This window comes from Carlito syrichta, unplaced genomic scaffold (genome assembly GCF_000164805.1).
Source record: "Carlito syrichta isolate Samal-C Ts95f unplaced genomic scaffold, Tarsius_syrichta-2.0.1 Scaffold305697, whole genome shotgun sequence".
Taxonomy (NCBI): domain Eukaryota; kingdom Metazoa; phylum Chordata; class Mammalia; order Primates; family Tarsiidae; genus Carlito; species Carlito syrichta.
In genome coordinates, this window is record NW_007249793.1 from 59,292 (window position 1) to 71,133 (window position 11,842).

General features: G+C 39.4%; 1 protein-coding gene across 2 annotated transcripts in view; it reads left to right on the forward strand.

Annotated features, from left to right (window-relative positions):
• The window catches only part of FSHR (follicle stimulating hormone receptor), a 55,486-nt gene that overhangs the window by 15,299 nt on the left and 28,345 nt on the right, over positions 1 to 11,842 (forward strand). The window contains exon 1 of one of the 2 annotated variants that reach the window (XM_008062415.1): positions 6,265 to 6,399. The exons of the other annotated variant lie outside the window; for it this stretch is intronic. Within the exon in view, the coding sequence (XP_008060606.1) occupies positions 6,398 to 6,399 (2 nt within the window). The 5' untranslated portion in view covers positions 6,265 to 6,397. Of the gene's footprint in view, positions 1 to 6,264; positions 6,400 to 11,842 lie in introns of those variants that run through there. 2 annotated transcript variants of the gene reach the window in all.

Consider the following 11,842-nt stretch of genomic DNA (forward strand, 5'->3'; position numbering starts at 1 on the left):
ACTACAGGCGTGCGCTACCACGCCCGGCTAATTTTTTGATTTATTGGAGAGATGAGGTCTTGCCTGCCCAGGCGGGTCTCGAACCCGTGGGCTCAGGCAATCCACTCACCTCAGCCTCCCAAAGGCGCAGGATTACAGGCTGAGCCACCGAGCCCGGCTAGATGTTTTAAAGGTATTCTTGTCCTTACAGACCCTTCTAGATTTGCAGTTATCCCTGGAAGAGGCCACATATTAAGAGACACTATCTCGACAGGGATGGGCCAGAGGAGGCAGGGCAGGGTAGTGAGCAGTAAGGACAGGCAGGACATGGAGAGGAGAGAGAGTATCACACCCAAATAAAGCCAAGGAGATTCTGCACTATTCCAGAATGGGAACTATGTTTCCTTCATCATTATATCCCAAGAGCATGGCAGAAAGGAAAAAGGAAGGGAGGGAGGGAGGAGAGAAAGAGGGGGAGAGGGGAGGGAGGGGAGGGGAGAGGAGGAGGGAGGGAAGAAGAATTGCCCCTTTTTATTTTTTAGAGGAACCTAGCTGTGATCTAGACCTCTTGCACCTGATTGTCCCTTCACTCTATAATACTTGTTGAGAAAGACTCATTTTTGTTCTTGCCTCCATACATTTGCTCATCTCATTTACTTTATCTTTCATTACATGTGTTCTTAGGCTGTGAGATCCTGGTATAGGCATGTTCTAGTTAATTGTCTCAGCTGATTTCAAACTCTTGGTTTGTCCTGCTGGGAAGGATGCTGTCTTCCCCAAAGCATGGCTTCAGGTTCATTCATCCAATATATCACTAGACAGCTAGATCAGAACTGGGAAGCAATGAAGTGGAGGGAGATGCCCCCACCAGATTCCACCGACATTCAATCGAGCAAGAGCTGTATCCAGTTTATCTCTAGGTCTTCATAAAGTGCAGGTCTTCACACAGTAGGCCCTTAATGAGAATTTGTGCCTGGCTGGAACTTTTCTGTTTGAATAATGAGAGGGGAGCAGCTGCTGTTTTTAGAGAAATATCTTGGGGCGTCACAGAGTGCGAACATTGAAGTGACAAATGCTCTAAAGAAGAATATTTCCATCTTCAGCAGACATCACAGAAATATTCTGCTGTGGTTTAATCACGAGCTCACCCACAGCAAACAACCCACAAATAACATCGAGTTCAAAAGGCAGTGAGCTTTTCCCTCACCCATTTGGAATTCAAAGATAGCAGTGCTGGGAAGAAAGAGAGCACAGGATGTTTGGGAGATTCATGAGGGAAGCAACTAGGTAACCTCCCTCATGATGTTCACCCAGCACATTCTCTCTGGACAAGATGCAAGTGGCAGGAGCCACATGGGCATGGGTTCACTCAGCAAGACACCAAGGAAAAACTCTTTTCTTTACAGGAGAGCCAAAGACTAGGTTTCAGCCCTGGTCCTACCTGTACTTGAGAGCAAGTAAAAAGACCTTCCTGGGCCTCAAGAAAAATGGAGAGAAAAATAACTGCCCCTTTTCCTACAAAAGGTTGTTGTAAACAAGGAAAAGGATGGGGCAAGATGAAACTGGGTATGAGCGCTTTGAAAGTTAAAAGCAACTAACAAGCACAAGCACTGCTAGTTTGTATAAGGCATTGCTGGATGATATGGGTCTAAGTTACAGAAATCACAATTCAGGAATAAGCACTTTTATTTTGTATTTATTCATGTAGTAATACAAAAGACTGTGAAGTATTTACTGGTGTCTCCATTTTACAGATCGAAAGCTTGAGGTTCAGAGATGCTAACTGAATTACCCAGGTTCACAAGATGGGATTAAGAAATTATCTTGGGGTAGATGGTCCAAGGAAGTTGGTACTTGCTGAACATCTACAATATGGCAGACTCTAAATGAAGCATTTTGTTCATACAACTTATCTCATCTTCCAGTCTTCTAAAACAGTGAGGTAGGCATCTTCCCCAATCTACAAATGAGGATTGTGAAATTCAGAGATTACACAATTGACAGAACTAATACCTGAAGCCAGGAATATCTGACTCCAACCCAGTTCACACTGCTTTCCAGCACACTATAGCTAGAGAGGTATAGGATGTGATGGGTGTAAATGTGCCCAGTGTTCTGAGCACAACACTGACACCTTATTGATATGTTTGCTATTTGGAATGATCACCTACTTGGGCTAGGCTTAAGTGTACCTAAGAAATAGCTTTCTAAATAATTAATATTAGAAATGAGTTGTGGAGAAGGGTGTGCAAACTGTTTAAAATATTAACTCTTTTGCAGCTCCCTTATGTAATTTAAAAGTAACTGCTTGCCGCAAATTGGTAGTTTGATTACAGTTACTCTTACATCAGCATCCAAGAAGGTCCCAGAAGATTAGCAGTTGGCAACACTGCTAACTGTGAATCTAACTGGAGAGATCTTTAGATTTTAAAAGTTCTTACATATCCAATGTAAGACAATAGAAACATCACTAAGAGGCATGGGTGCCAGAGTGCCTAGGTTCAGGTTCCGTTTCTTCCTCTATCAGATAAGCCTCAGTTTCCTCTTCTATAAAATAGAGCTTCTTCACAGAGTTGTGGGAAGGATTAAATGATTTTAAAACAGGTAAGGTATTTACAATGGTATCTAGCTTGTGGCAATGTAATAGGCAAGTAATGACTATTATTTCTGGTTCAAGTCTAGAAATTTGAGCAAGTCATTTATTCTCTATGACTATTGCTTCCCTTATCAGTAAAATAATGATCATAATTATGCTCACCTCAGAAGCTCACTGTAACGTCAAATGAGATGATAAAAAATAATTTCATTTGTCAGACCTATGTGCTACACAAATAATAAGGCAAGGTTATTTTCAAGTCTCTTCTTCATAGGAGAGAGTTCCAGGTCAGAATTGGACCTGGGTAACCAGTTCCTAGGAGTGCAGTTACTTCCCAATTAGTTTGGGTCTACTGCCAAAGCCAGACATTGGTCACTGTGCCCTCCAAGCTGAAGAGGGCAGCTACGAAACCTGCCATATGATATTTTTAAAGGTCCTCTTTTGAACCAAGGAAAGCACCAAACAGCCCCCACCCTTTCCACAGTGGCAGGATAGGAAGGCAGCTGTCTTCAGAAACTGTTCTCACAAGGTCTTGCCCCAAATTTAACTCTCCACATTATTTTCATGCCCCATGTGGATGAGAGTTTAAGACTTATATAACTGGTTTCTAAAAGCTGGAATGTAGCATCTTTCATACCTTAGTGTCTCAGGGAAGACTCCGACTGTGACACCTGTTACATTAAGCTATGCCCTAGCCACCAAGGTATTCTGTAACATGCTCCAAACTGCAAGAATAAGTAATGTCAACAGTGAGAGTTACACGGTAGCCCATCACAAACTTTTTTTTTTTTTTCCCTTCAGGTCAGGCTCATTTTGATAAACATTTCTCCTCAGTTTAGTTCCCTTTTGTTTTTGTTTTCCATGATTACTTTTCACCCTGAACCAGTTATATGAAGAGGTTAACTATTGAGCTAGGAGTGGGATCTGACCTTGTGACTGATCTCTTATATAACTCTTGGAAACTTATACAGTCTCTTGCCTTTCCTCTCCCAGTCATAATCTAAGGGGTTCATCTTAGAATGTCCAAAGTTGCTAGTAGAAAGTAAACTAAAGTTTACTCTCTGATTTCCTGTACTATAAACTTGCTGATTTACACCATTGTGGAACAGTAAAGGATGCTGACTGATTATTCTTCCTAAGAGACAGCTTGCCAACCATGTCCTAATACTAATGGCATTCGTAGAAAACGAGTTTACAGCAAAATAAATGGACATAAATGCTTTAGCTTCGAGTGAGACTTCCAAGGTTGACCTAGGAAACACCAAACTCAGGAGATACTCTATAATAAAGAGAGAGTCTAAAATACCGTCTCCTTGGGGAAAGCCAGAATACTATCTCCTTCTTTTGGACATTTATAATGAATATCATGGCAAAGGCTCTGAGAATCCTGCAGGAAAGAAACAGCTTACTCTTATTAAACCAGCATTTCTCAAACTTATCTAACTATGGTAGCCTTTTATTTACAAACAAGCATATATATTCTCTGGAAATAGTGTTTGTAGAGAAATGTTCGGTTTCTAAGTTAGAAGGCATCTTAGAAGTTACAGAGCCCAAGTACCTCCTCTGGAATAAACCTTTCCATATACGTGGACATAGTGACTGCACGGTTCCAGAGGTAAGGAACCAAGTGCTTAGCAGTACGAGTCATCCTCTGTTGGACGACTCTCATGATGAATTGGAATCTGGCATTAAGGTAAGACAATGGTAACAGCACAAGCCTTAAATTCAGAAATGTCTGGATCCAGCTCCAGCCCTGCCTCTTCTTTATGTGGCTTTGAGAAAGTTACTGGGCATCTCTTGGCTGAGCTTCCTCAACTCTAATATAAGAATAGTAATGATACCTGTCTCCTAAGATAGTGGAGAGGAATAAATAAAATAATCAATGGTAAGTGCTTGGTGTGGTACCTGGTACACAGGAAGTGTTCAATAAATGTTGACCATTATTATTTTGAATCCTATATCTACTTTCCAGAACGGAACAACACAAATCTATTACCATTTCCACCTGGCAGTTCTTCAGAATCACAGGCTTCTCTTCTCTAGCAAAATATCCATTGGATGAGATGGTCTTGATTCCTCACCTCATTAGGAAAAAAAAAAAGGCATATGTCCCAAATAAGCTTATTTTTTATAAAGTAGACACACTTATTACTGCAGTATATATATTAACAAAAATATGTTAAAAGATGAAATAAAGATGAAAAATAATATGCTTCTACATGTTTGTCTTCTCTTACTGTATATCATTTTACATGGCACAAAAGCCTGTTTTGCTTTCACTAGACAAATTACAGTATTTTAGAAAAAGTAATTTCATAGGATGAGCTTTATTATTTTTTTAATCCTGAGTTGAACTCACAAGTCATGTCAAAGCTAAGAATAAAACTTCACTAAAATAAGTAGATCCAATGGAAAAAGAGCTTCATAGATACACTCCCTGAGTCATCATACTTAACATTCAATTCTCTACTCTTTTATGCAAATCTTTTTATGAAACTTAGCTAGTAAATTTTCTTCCCTAATGTCAATCAGATGTTCTTGCAAACTACCTGGAAAATATTGCATTTTTATGTATTTTAAGGAAAGCATTCAAAACCCCCATTAAAAAAAACTTAAACTGGTTAGAAAATTGTATTTCCTTGTTTTTAAGTATGCAATATGAGAGTTTTCATACATGATGACGTACATCATTTTTGGCAATAAATAAACCATTTTCATACATTTTTTCCAAATGCTTTCTCCAAAGCATAGATTGTTTTCAAATGCTATTGACCTTCCCCCACATTATTAATATATCGCCTTTCCCTTAAAGAAAAAATCAAATGTGTCTAATTTGAAAATAGCTGTTTTGTACCATTATTTCTGACAACCATTTGTTTTATCATAGAAAAAGTCAACAAATTTGGACCACTTGTCTTTTTGTACAAAAATGTATGTCATCTTTAATTTTGTCAACTCTTTGTATACTTTTCCTTGACCTTACCAAACTTCTAAGTGATAATACGATCATGACCAGAAAAGCCAAGACCCAGATACTAAACAGAGTCACATAGGTAGGAAGGTTGATCCAGCCAAGTATAGGAAAAGGAAGCAGGAGACAATTAGAGAATCGTAGCAGGAGGAATCCAGGAAATTTCACTGCAGCTTCCAATGTTTGCAGCAAGACTCCAGGAGCATCAGGTAGCAGATAACAGAGCAGCTTATTCAGGTGTCGTGAAGGTCCCATAGGGATTTAGATATAGAAACACACCCAAGAGAACTTGGAAGATGCAGGACACGACCCAGGTCCTAGTAGAACTGGGAAATCAGACAGGGCCTCAGATATGGCATCTGGAATATAAAGCTAAAGCATGACACAGCAGTAACAGTGCCAGGATATGATGCCAAGTTTTTTTCTAAAAGGTAAATTTATCATTTTCCTGTGTAAAAGAGGAAGGATCTGAATCCTAGAGACTTCAGCTAAACCCCAAGGCCACACATCTCAAAAATGATAAAGCACCAGAGTCACTGTCTTTGAAGCTCTTTTACCTGTCGTGCTCAAAAACAGGCTGATTGCTAAACTGAGACACTGGGTCCAAAGAGAATCTGCAGACAGACCAGTAGGGCTGACCTCCTGGAAATGCTGCCTTTGTGCTTCTTAAATTTCCACTAAAAGTTTGTTTTCTATGGAGCCTGAGAAAGACAGTCCCAGTTAAATATAAGAATTAAACTTTCAGTTTTGAAAATATGGGATTGGGAAGGCAGGAAATCAGACTCTCTTATTGTCTCACGTAATTCCTAACACAAAATCCTTTCACAGAGAGAGAAACGGAGACTCTGAAAATGCACGTGAACTGATCAGTGTCATCCAGTAGCTAGAGGAATGGCATTCAAATTCAGGGTCTCTAACCTTACATTTTGGGCCATTTTCATTATACCACAGTCTCTTACACACTCTGCCATCTAACTCTAAGATGCTGTAACCTAACCAAATCATTATTTAATAATTCAGAAAGCATATGTTAGCAGCATCTTTCATCATGTTGTATATAGATATGGAAATTCCCAGTTAATAACGATCTGTAGATAATAGAAATCTCAACATCAGCAAGCCTCATAAAGTAAGTAAGGGGTCTTTTTCATATACAGTTGATCCTCATTATTTGCTGATTCTGTTTTTGCTAACTTGCCTACTTGCTAATATTTATTTGCAACCCAAAATCAATAGTTGAAACACTTTCACATTATTTTTGCATATGAGTACGTGCAGAGAGGCAAAAAATTTAATTCTCCTGACACACGTTCCCAGCTGAGGTTGAGCAAAAGAATGATCTGCCTTCTTGTTTCAGCTCTCATACTGTAAACAAGTGTCCTTTTTGTGACCTATTGAGTACCATGTTTTTCCATGTTTGTGCTTTTTGGGTTTTTTTGTTGTTGTTGTTGATTTCACTGTTTAAAATGGCCCCCACATGTAGCACTGAAGTGCCATCTAGTGTTCCTAAGCTCAGGAAGACTATGATGGGCCTTATGGAGAAAATGTATGTGTTAGATAAGCTTCCTTCAGGCATGAGTTAGAGAACTGCAGGCCATGAGTTCAATGTTAATGAATCAAATATATGTATTAAATAGGTGTCTTGAAACAAAACACACACAAAACAAGATCGTGTATTGATCAAACCATGGCAAAAATGCTATGACCAAAGGCTCATAGGAATCTAACCCTGCATATCCCCTAGGGGCAATGATTACTAATTCAGTGCTTGAGGTGACTTTCTAGAACATAACTACTGTGATTAATAAGCATTAACTATATATAATTAAGTTCAGCCCACTCTTCCTATTCTTATTCCTCATTGGCCTAACTCTTTCAGAACGGTCTGGAGGAAGGAATAAACTTCAAATTTACATAGGTAACTTTTTAAATGTAATTTAAAATGTTTTTAAAAAGACTAGAATGGCTTAAAAGCAAACAAATTCTGTATCATAGGAAACCAATTTGTAGCTGAAAAAAAAAGAGTTCAACTCCAAGCCATCAGCCTTGGTTACTAGGAAATGTGCTCTAGCAAAAATGTTATACTGTACACACAACTAGCAATGCCCCCTCCCTAGGTTGAACTTGCCTAAAGCATCACAATGGTCTGTTCAAGCCATAGTATGGACTCTGTGACTGCCTCAAGGCCAAAACTAACAGAGAGCTGGAATGCACAGTCTCAGAATTAATCATTCCATGCCAAGGTGGATTTGGGGTAAAAGAGAGATAAGGAATTTTATTTTTGGTTGGCATGCGTGATGAGAAAAAGGACACAATATGACTTACTTTTCTCACTCCAGTAAGTTAAGTATTCATCTCCACAGTCCTCAATAACCACTGATTTGGCATGCTTACTACTGGGAAGTCCTGAGGTGATAAGCCTATGAAACATGGACCTCTTCTGTGCAGGGAACTCCAAAGTCTTCTTGCTTCCATTTTCATCACCCTAAAATGGCTTTCCATGCTTGACCCTCAAACTCACACTTCTCTGCCTAGCTTTAAAGTTTCAGGAGATCTTTCTTCCTTCCTCTCTTTTATTTTCTTCTGCTTCCCATCTTCCCACCTCCTTCCTGGGGTCTGACTATGCACACTTACTACTCTTACTTTAGGCTAGGAGGCTCAGTACTCTCTATTTTTTTTTTCCTCTTCCTAAAAGCAGTTCTTCTTGACTACTCCAGCCCATATATATTATTCTCCCCTTCTCCATACTTAAAGTTCTCACAATCAGTAGCATACAGGTTAGCACTAGACCACTCTGAGTGTTTCATCTGTGCTAGTCTTAGCTCAGTTCACTTGCAAGCTCCCTGAAGCCAGCACACTGTCTCTGGTTTTCTCTCTTGGTCAAAATAGAGGTTTTATTGTAAGGATGGCATATAGGCCAGTGCAACACAAGCCAACACAGACCCTGTTAATGTAAGAAATAACAAGAACCCAGCCGGGCTCGGTGGCCCAGCCTGTAATCCTGCACCTTTGGGAGGCTGAGGTGAGTGGATTGCCTGAGCCCGCGGGTTCAAGACCCACCTGGGCAGCAAGACCTCATCTCTACAATAAATCAAAAAAAAAAAATCAACTGGGCGTGGTAGCGCATGCCTGTAATTCCGGCTACTCGGAAGGCTGAGGCGGAAGGATCGCAGGAGCCCAGCAGGCGAGGCTGCGGTGGCTGGGAGCGGCCACTGCACTCCAGTCTGGGCGACAGAGTGAGATTCCAACTCAAAAAAAAAGAAGAAAAAACAAGAACCCACCAATGCTATTAATAATTAATGAAAGCACTAATGATATTTAGGAAAATGAACCTCAGAGTCACAGGATCACCTGTTCATGAAAGGCAAGTGTGTCATCTTGTGGCAAAATAGGTGGGACTGGTTTCTAGCATTTATAGGGATCCTACTAAGTCATCCTGGCAACAAATATGCTTACTTCCATTATTCAAAATAATGATTAGGGACAAGCAGGCACAAATGGTGCTAACACCACCTTAGAATGTAAAACTGGAAAACTCTGAGCCAATTACCTTTCTTTAAAAGACCCATTTGCAGAACTTAAATTTTCTGACATATTACCCTAAGGCCTTTAACTGTTTTTGAAGATAAACTATGGTTGAGTGAATCAAAATAATTTTTCAGCAAACAGTCATTTGACCAAAGCAGACCCATTGAGACATAGAGTTCCTAGCTGATTACCCACTTCCAGCCTCCACCCGACATGAATTTATTGATCAGAGGGGGAAAATGAATTGAAAACTAAGTGTTCATTCGAACTCCATTTCCTGTGTTATCTCGTGGTTATAGAGAGCCTCAGCTACAGAGTTATCACCAATAATACATCTCACTAGATGGTCACTAGATCTTTTTAAGTGTCTTAAACTCAGCACTACTAGAATAATTTTAGCCATTTTTGCTGTGTATCTTCTTTCTCATAAAGACCAAAAATTTTAATGCGCATCTACAGATATCTACAGACATTCCACAATTATAGTGGTTATGGAAGCTCATGCCCTTGATGATAAGGGATGCACTTGTACTATTCTTATTGAACAACCATGAATTCCCCATTCCTACAAGTATATAAAACTCTTATTCATTCGCTTAGAGAGATAAGCAAGTTGCTACCCATATAATGTCAAGTCAGTTAGGTTTAGTGAGCATGGGTGGTAATAAATCCATATGAGCTCATTTTTTGACAGCACACAGCACATTACCTAACATAAAGAGCTTGGTAAACATCAAGCACATTATATGTGTCAACCCATTGTGCCAACATTGGGTTTTCAGAAAAAAACATACATTCTCCTCTCATATGATTCACAATCCAATTGAAGAGGCAGACATTGGATAAATAAACACAAAATAATAAATAGCTCAACATTTTGATGAGTGCTAAAAAGGATACAGTTAAGCTAGAAATAAATCTCAGGCCTAATTTAGATTGGAAGATAGGGAGTTACTCTCTGAAGAAATGATATTTGTAACTGAACTCTGAAAGAAGAGTTGAAGTAGGCTATGTGAGGAATGACTGGTAAAGCTTCCAGATAAAGCACAGGCAAAACTTGGAGACAGGAAAAAAAGTAGTATACCTAAGGAACTGAGAGGAAGTCACTGGGGCTAAAGTGCACTGGGGAAATAACATGAGATAAAGGTATAAGAGTAGACTGTAAGGAGTACGCATTTTAATTTACATGTTATGGGAAAGAACTAAAGTCATAACAGCAAAGTAGCAAAGAAATCTGATTTAAATTTTTAACAAATATATATTTTGTGTGCTGCATAAAGAATTGATAGGAGAGCTGGGCTCGGTGGCTCAGCCTGTAATCCCGTGCCTTTGGGAGGCTGAGGTAAGTGAATTGCCTGAGCCCGCGGGTTCGAGACCCTCCTGGGCAGCGAGACCGCATCTCTACAATAAATCAAAAAATCAGCTGGGCGTGGTGGCACATGCCTGTAATTCCGGCTACTCGGAAGGCTGAGGCGGAAGGATCGCCGGAGCCCAGCAGGTCGAGGCTGCGGTGGCCGGGAGCGGCCACTGCACTCCAGTCTGGGCGACAGAGTGAGACTCCAACTCAAAAAAAAAAAAAAAAAAAAAGAATTGATAGGAAAAGGACAAGATTAAATGTGTGGAAAACAGGAGAAAACCACAGACATCCAGAAAAAAGATAACGATGGCTTGTTTTAGAATGGTGTCACTGAAGATGGGCACAATTGCATGGAATCGAGATACATTTTGGAAAAAGAATCTAAGAGGTCTTTGAGATGGACTGGATATTGAATAGTGAAGAAGAAGCAGTCAACTTTGTTAAATTTTTAACAAACAGCTAATAGATGGCACTACTATCTGTGAAAAATAATTGAGGAGGAGCAGTTTGGTGGAGATGATAGTAGGGGAAACGAGGTTAGTTGGCTATGTCAATGAGACATTCAGGAGGATGTGTGACATAAGCTTTAATTAGTAATAGACTAGAGAGGTCAAAGCACAAGTATAAATCGAGGAGTCACGATATTAATGCTACTTATCACCATGGAAAATGAGATCTACCAAGCCAGGAGGCCCAGAGTACAAATAGAGGGAAAGGAATCAACCAAGACTGTTAAAAAGGAGTAACAGAGGAGAAGTAATAATATCAGAAGACTGTAAAATGACAGAAAGCAATATCAGAGAGAGACTGGTAAAGAGTATTGAATGATCCAGAAAGGTCTAATGAAATTAAAATTTGAGGTGTTCATTGGATTTGGTAATTACTGGGTTGGTGGATTTTTTCCATGACAATCACAGTTTTGACAAAGAGGTGTGGAATGAAAACAAGTTGGAGCAGGTTGAAAGTGAATGGGATATGAAAAAATGAAGACAGAATGTGTAGACAACTCTTCTAGAAATGTTGCTATTAAAGAAGAAAGAGAAATAGCATAATAGGTAGTAGCATAATGGGTATTATGCTAAGTGAAAAAAAGATTTAAAAGATTTTAGATGATTCCAGTAATATGACGTTTTGGAAAAGGCAAAATCACAGGAACAGAAAGCCGAGCAGTGGTTGCTAGGGATGTGAAGTCGATGGAGAGGTTAGCTACAAAACACAAGGGAACTGTGTGCAACACACATCATGGAACTGTTCTGTATGTGTATTGTGCTGGTGATTACACAGCTAAATGCGTTTATCTTAACTCACAGACCTTTACACCAAAAAGAGTTAATTTTTCAGTATATAAATTTTAAAGTGAATTAATAACACAACAAATCATCCAAAACCGCATTTTTTTTTTTTTTTTTTT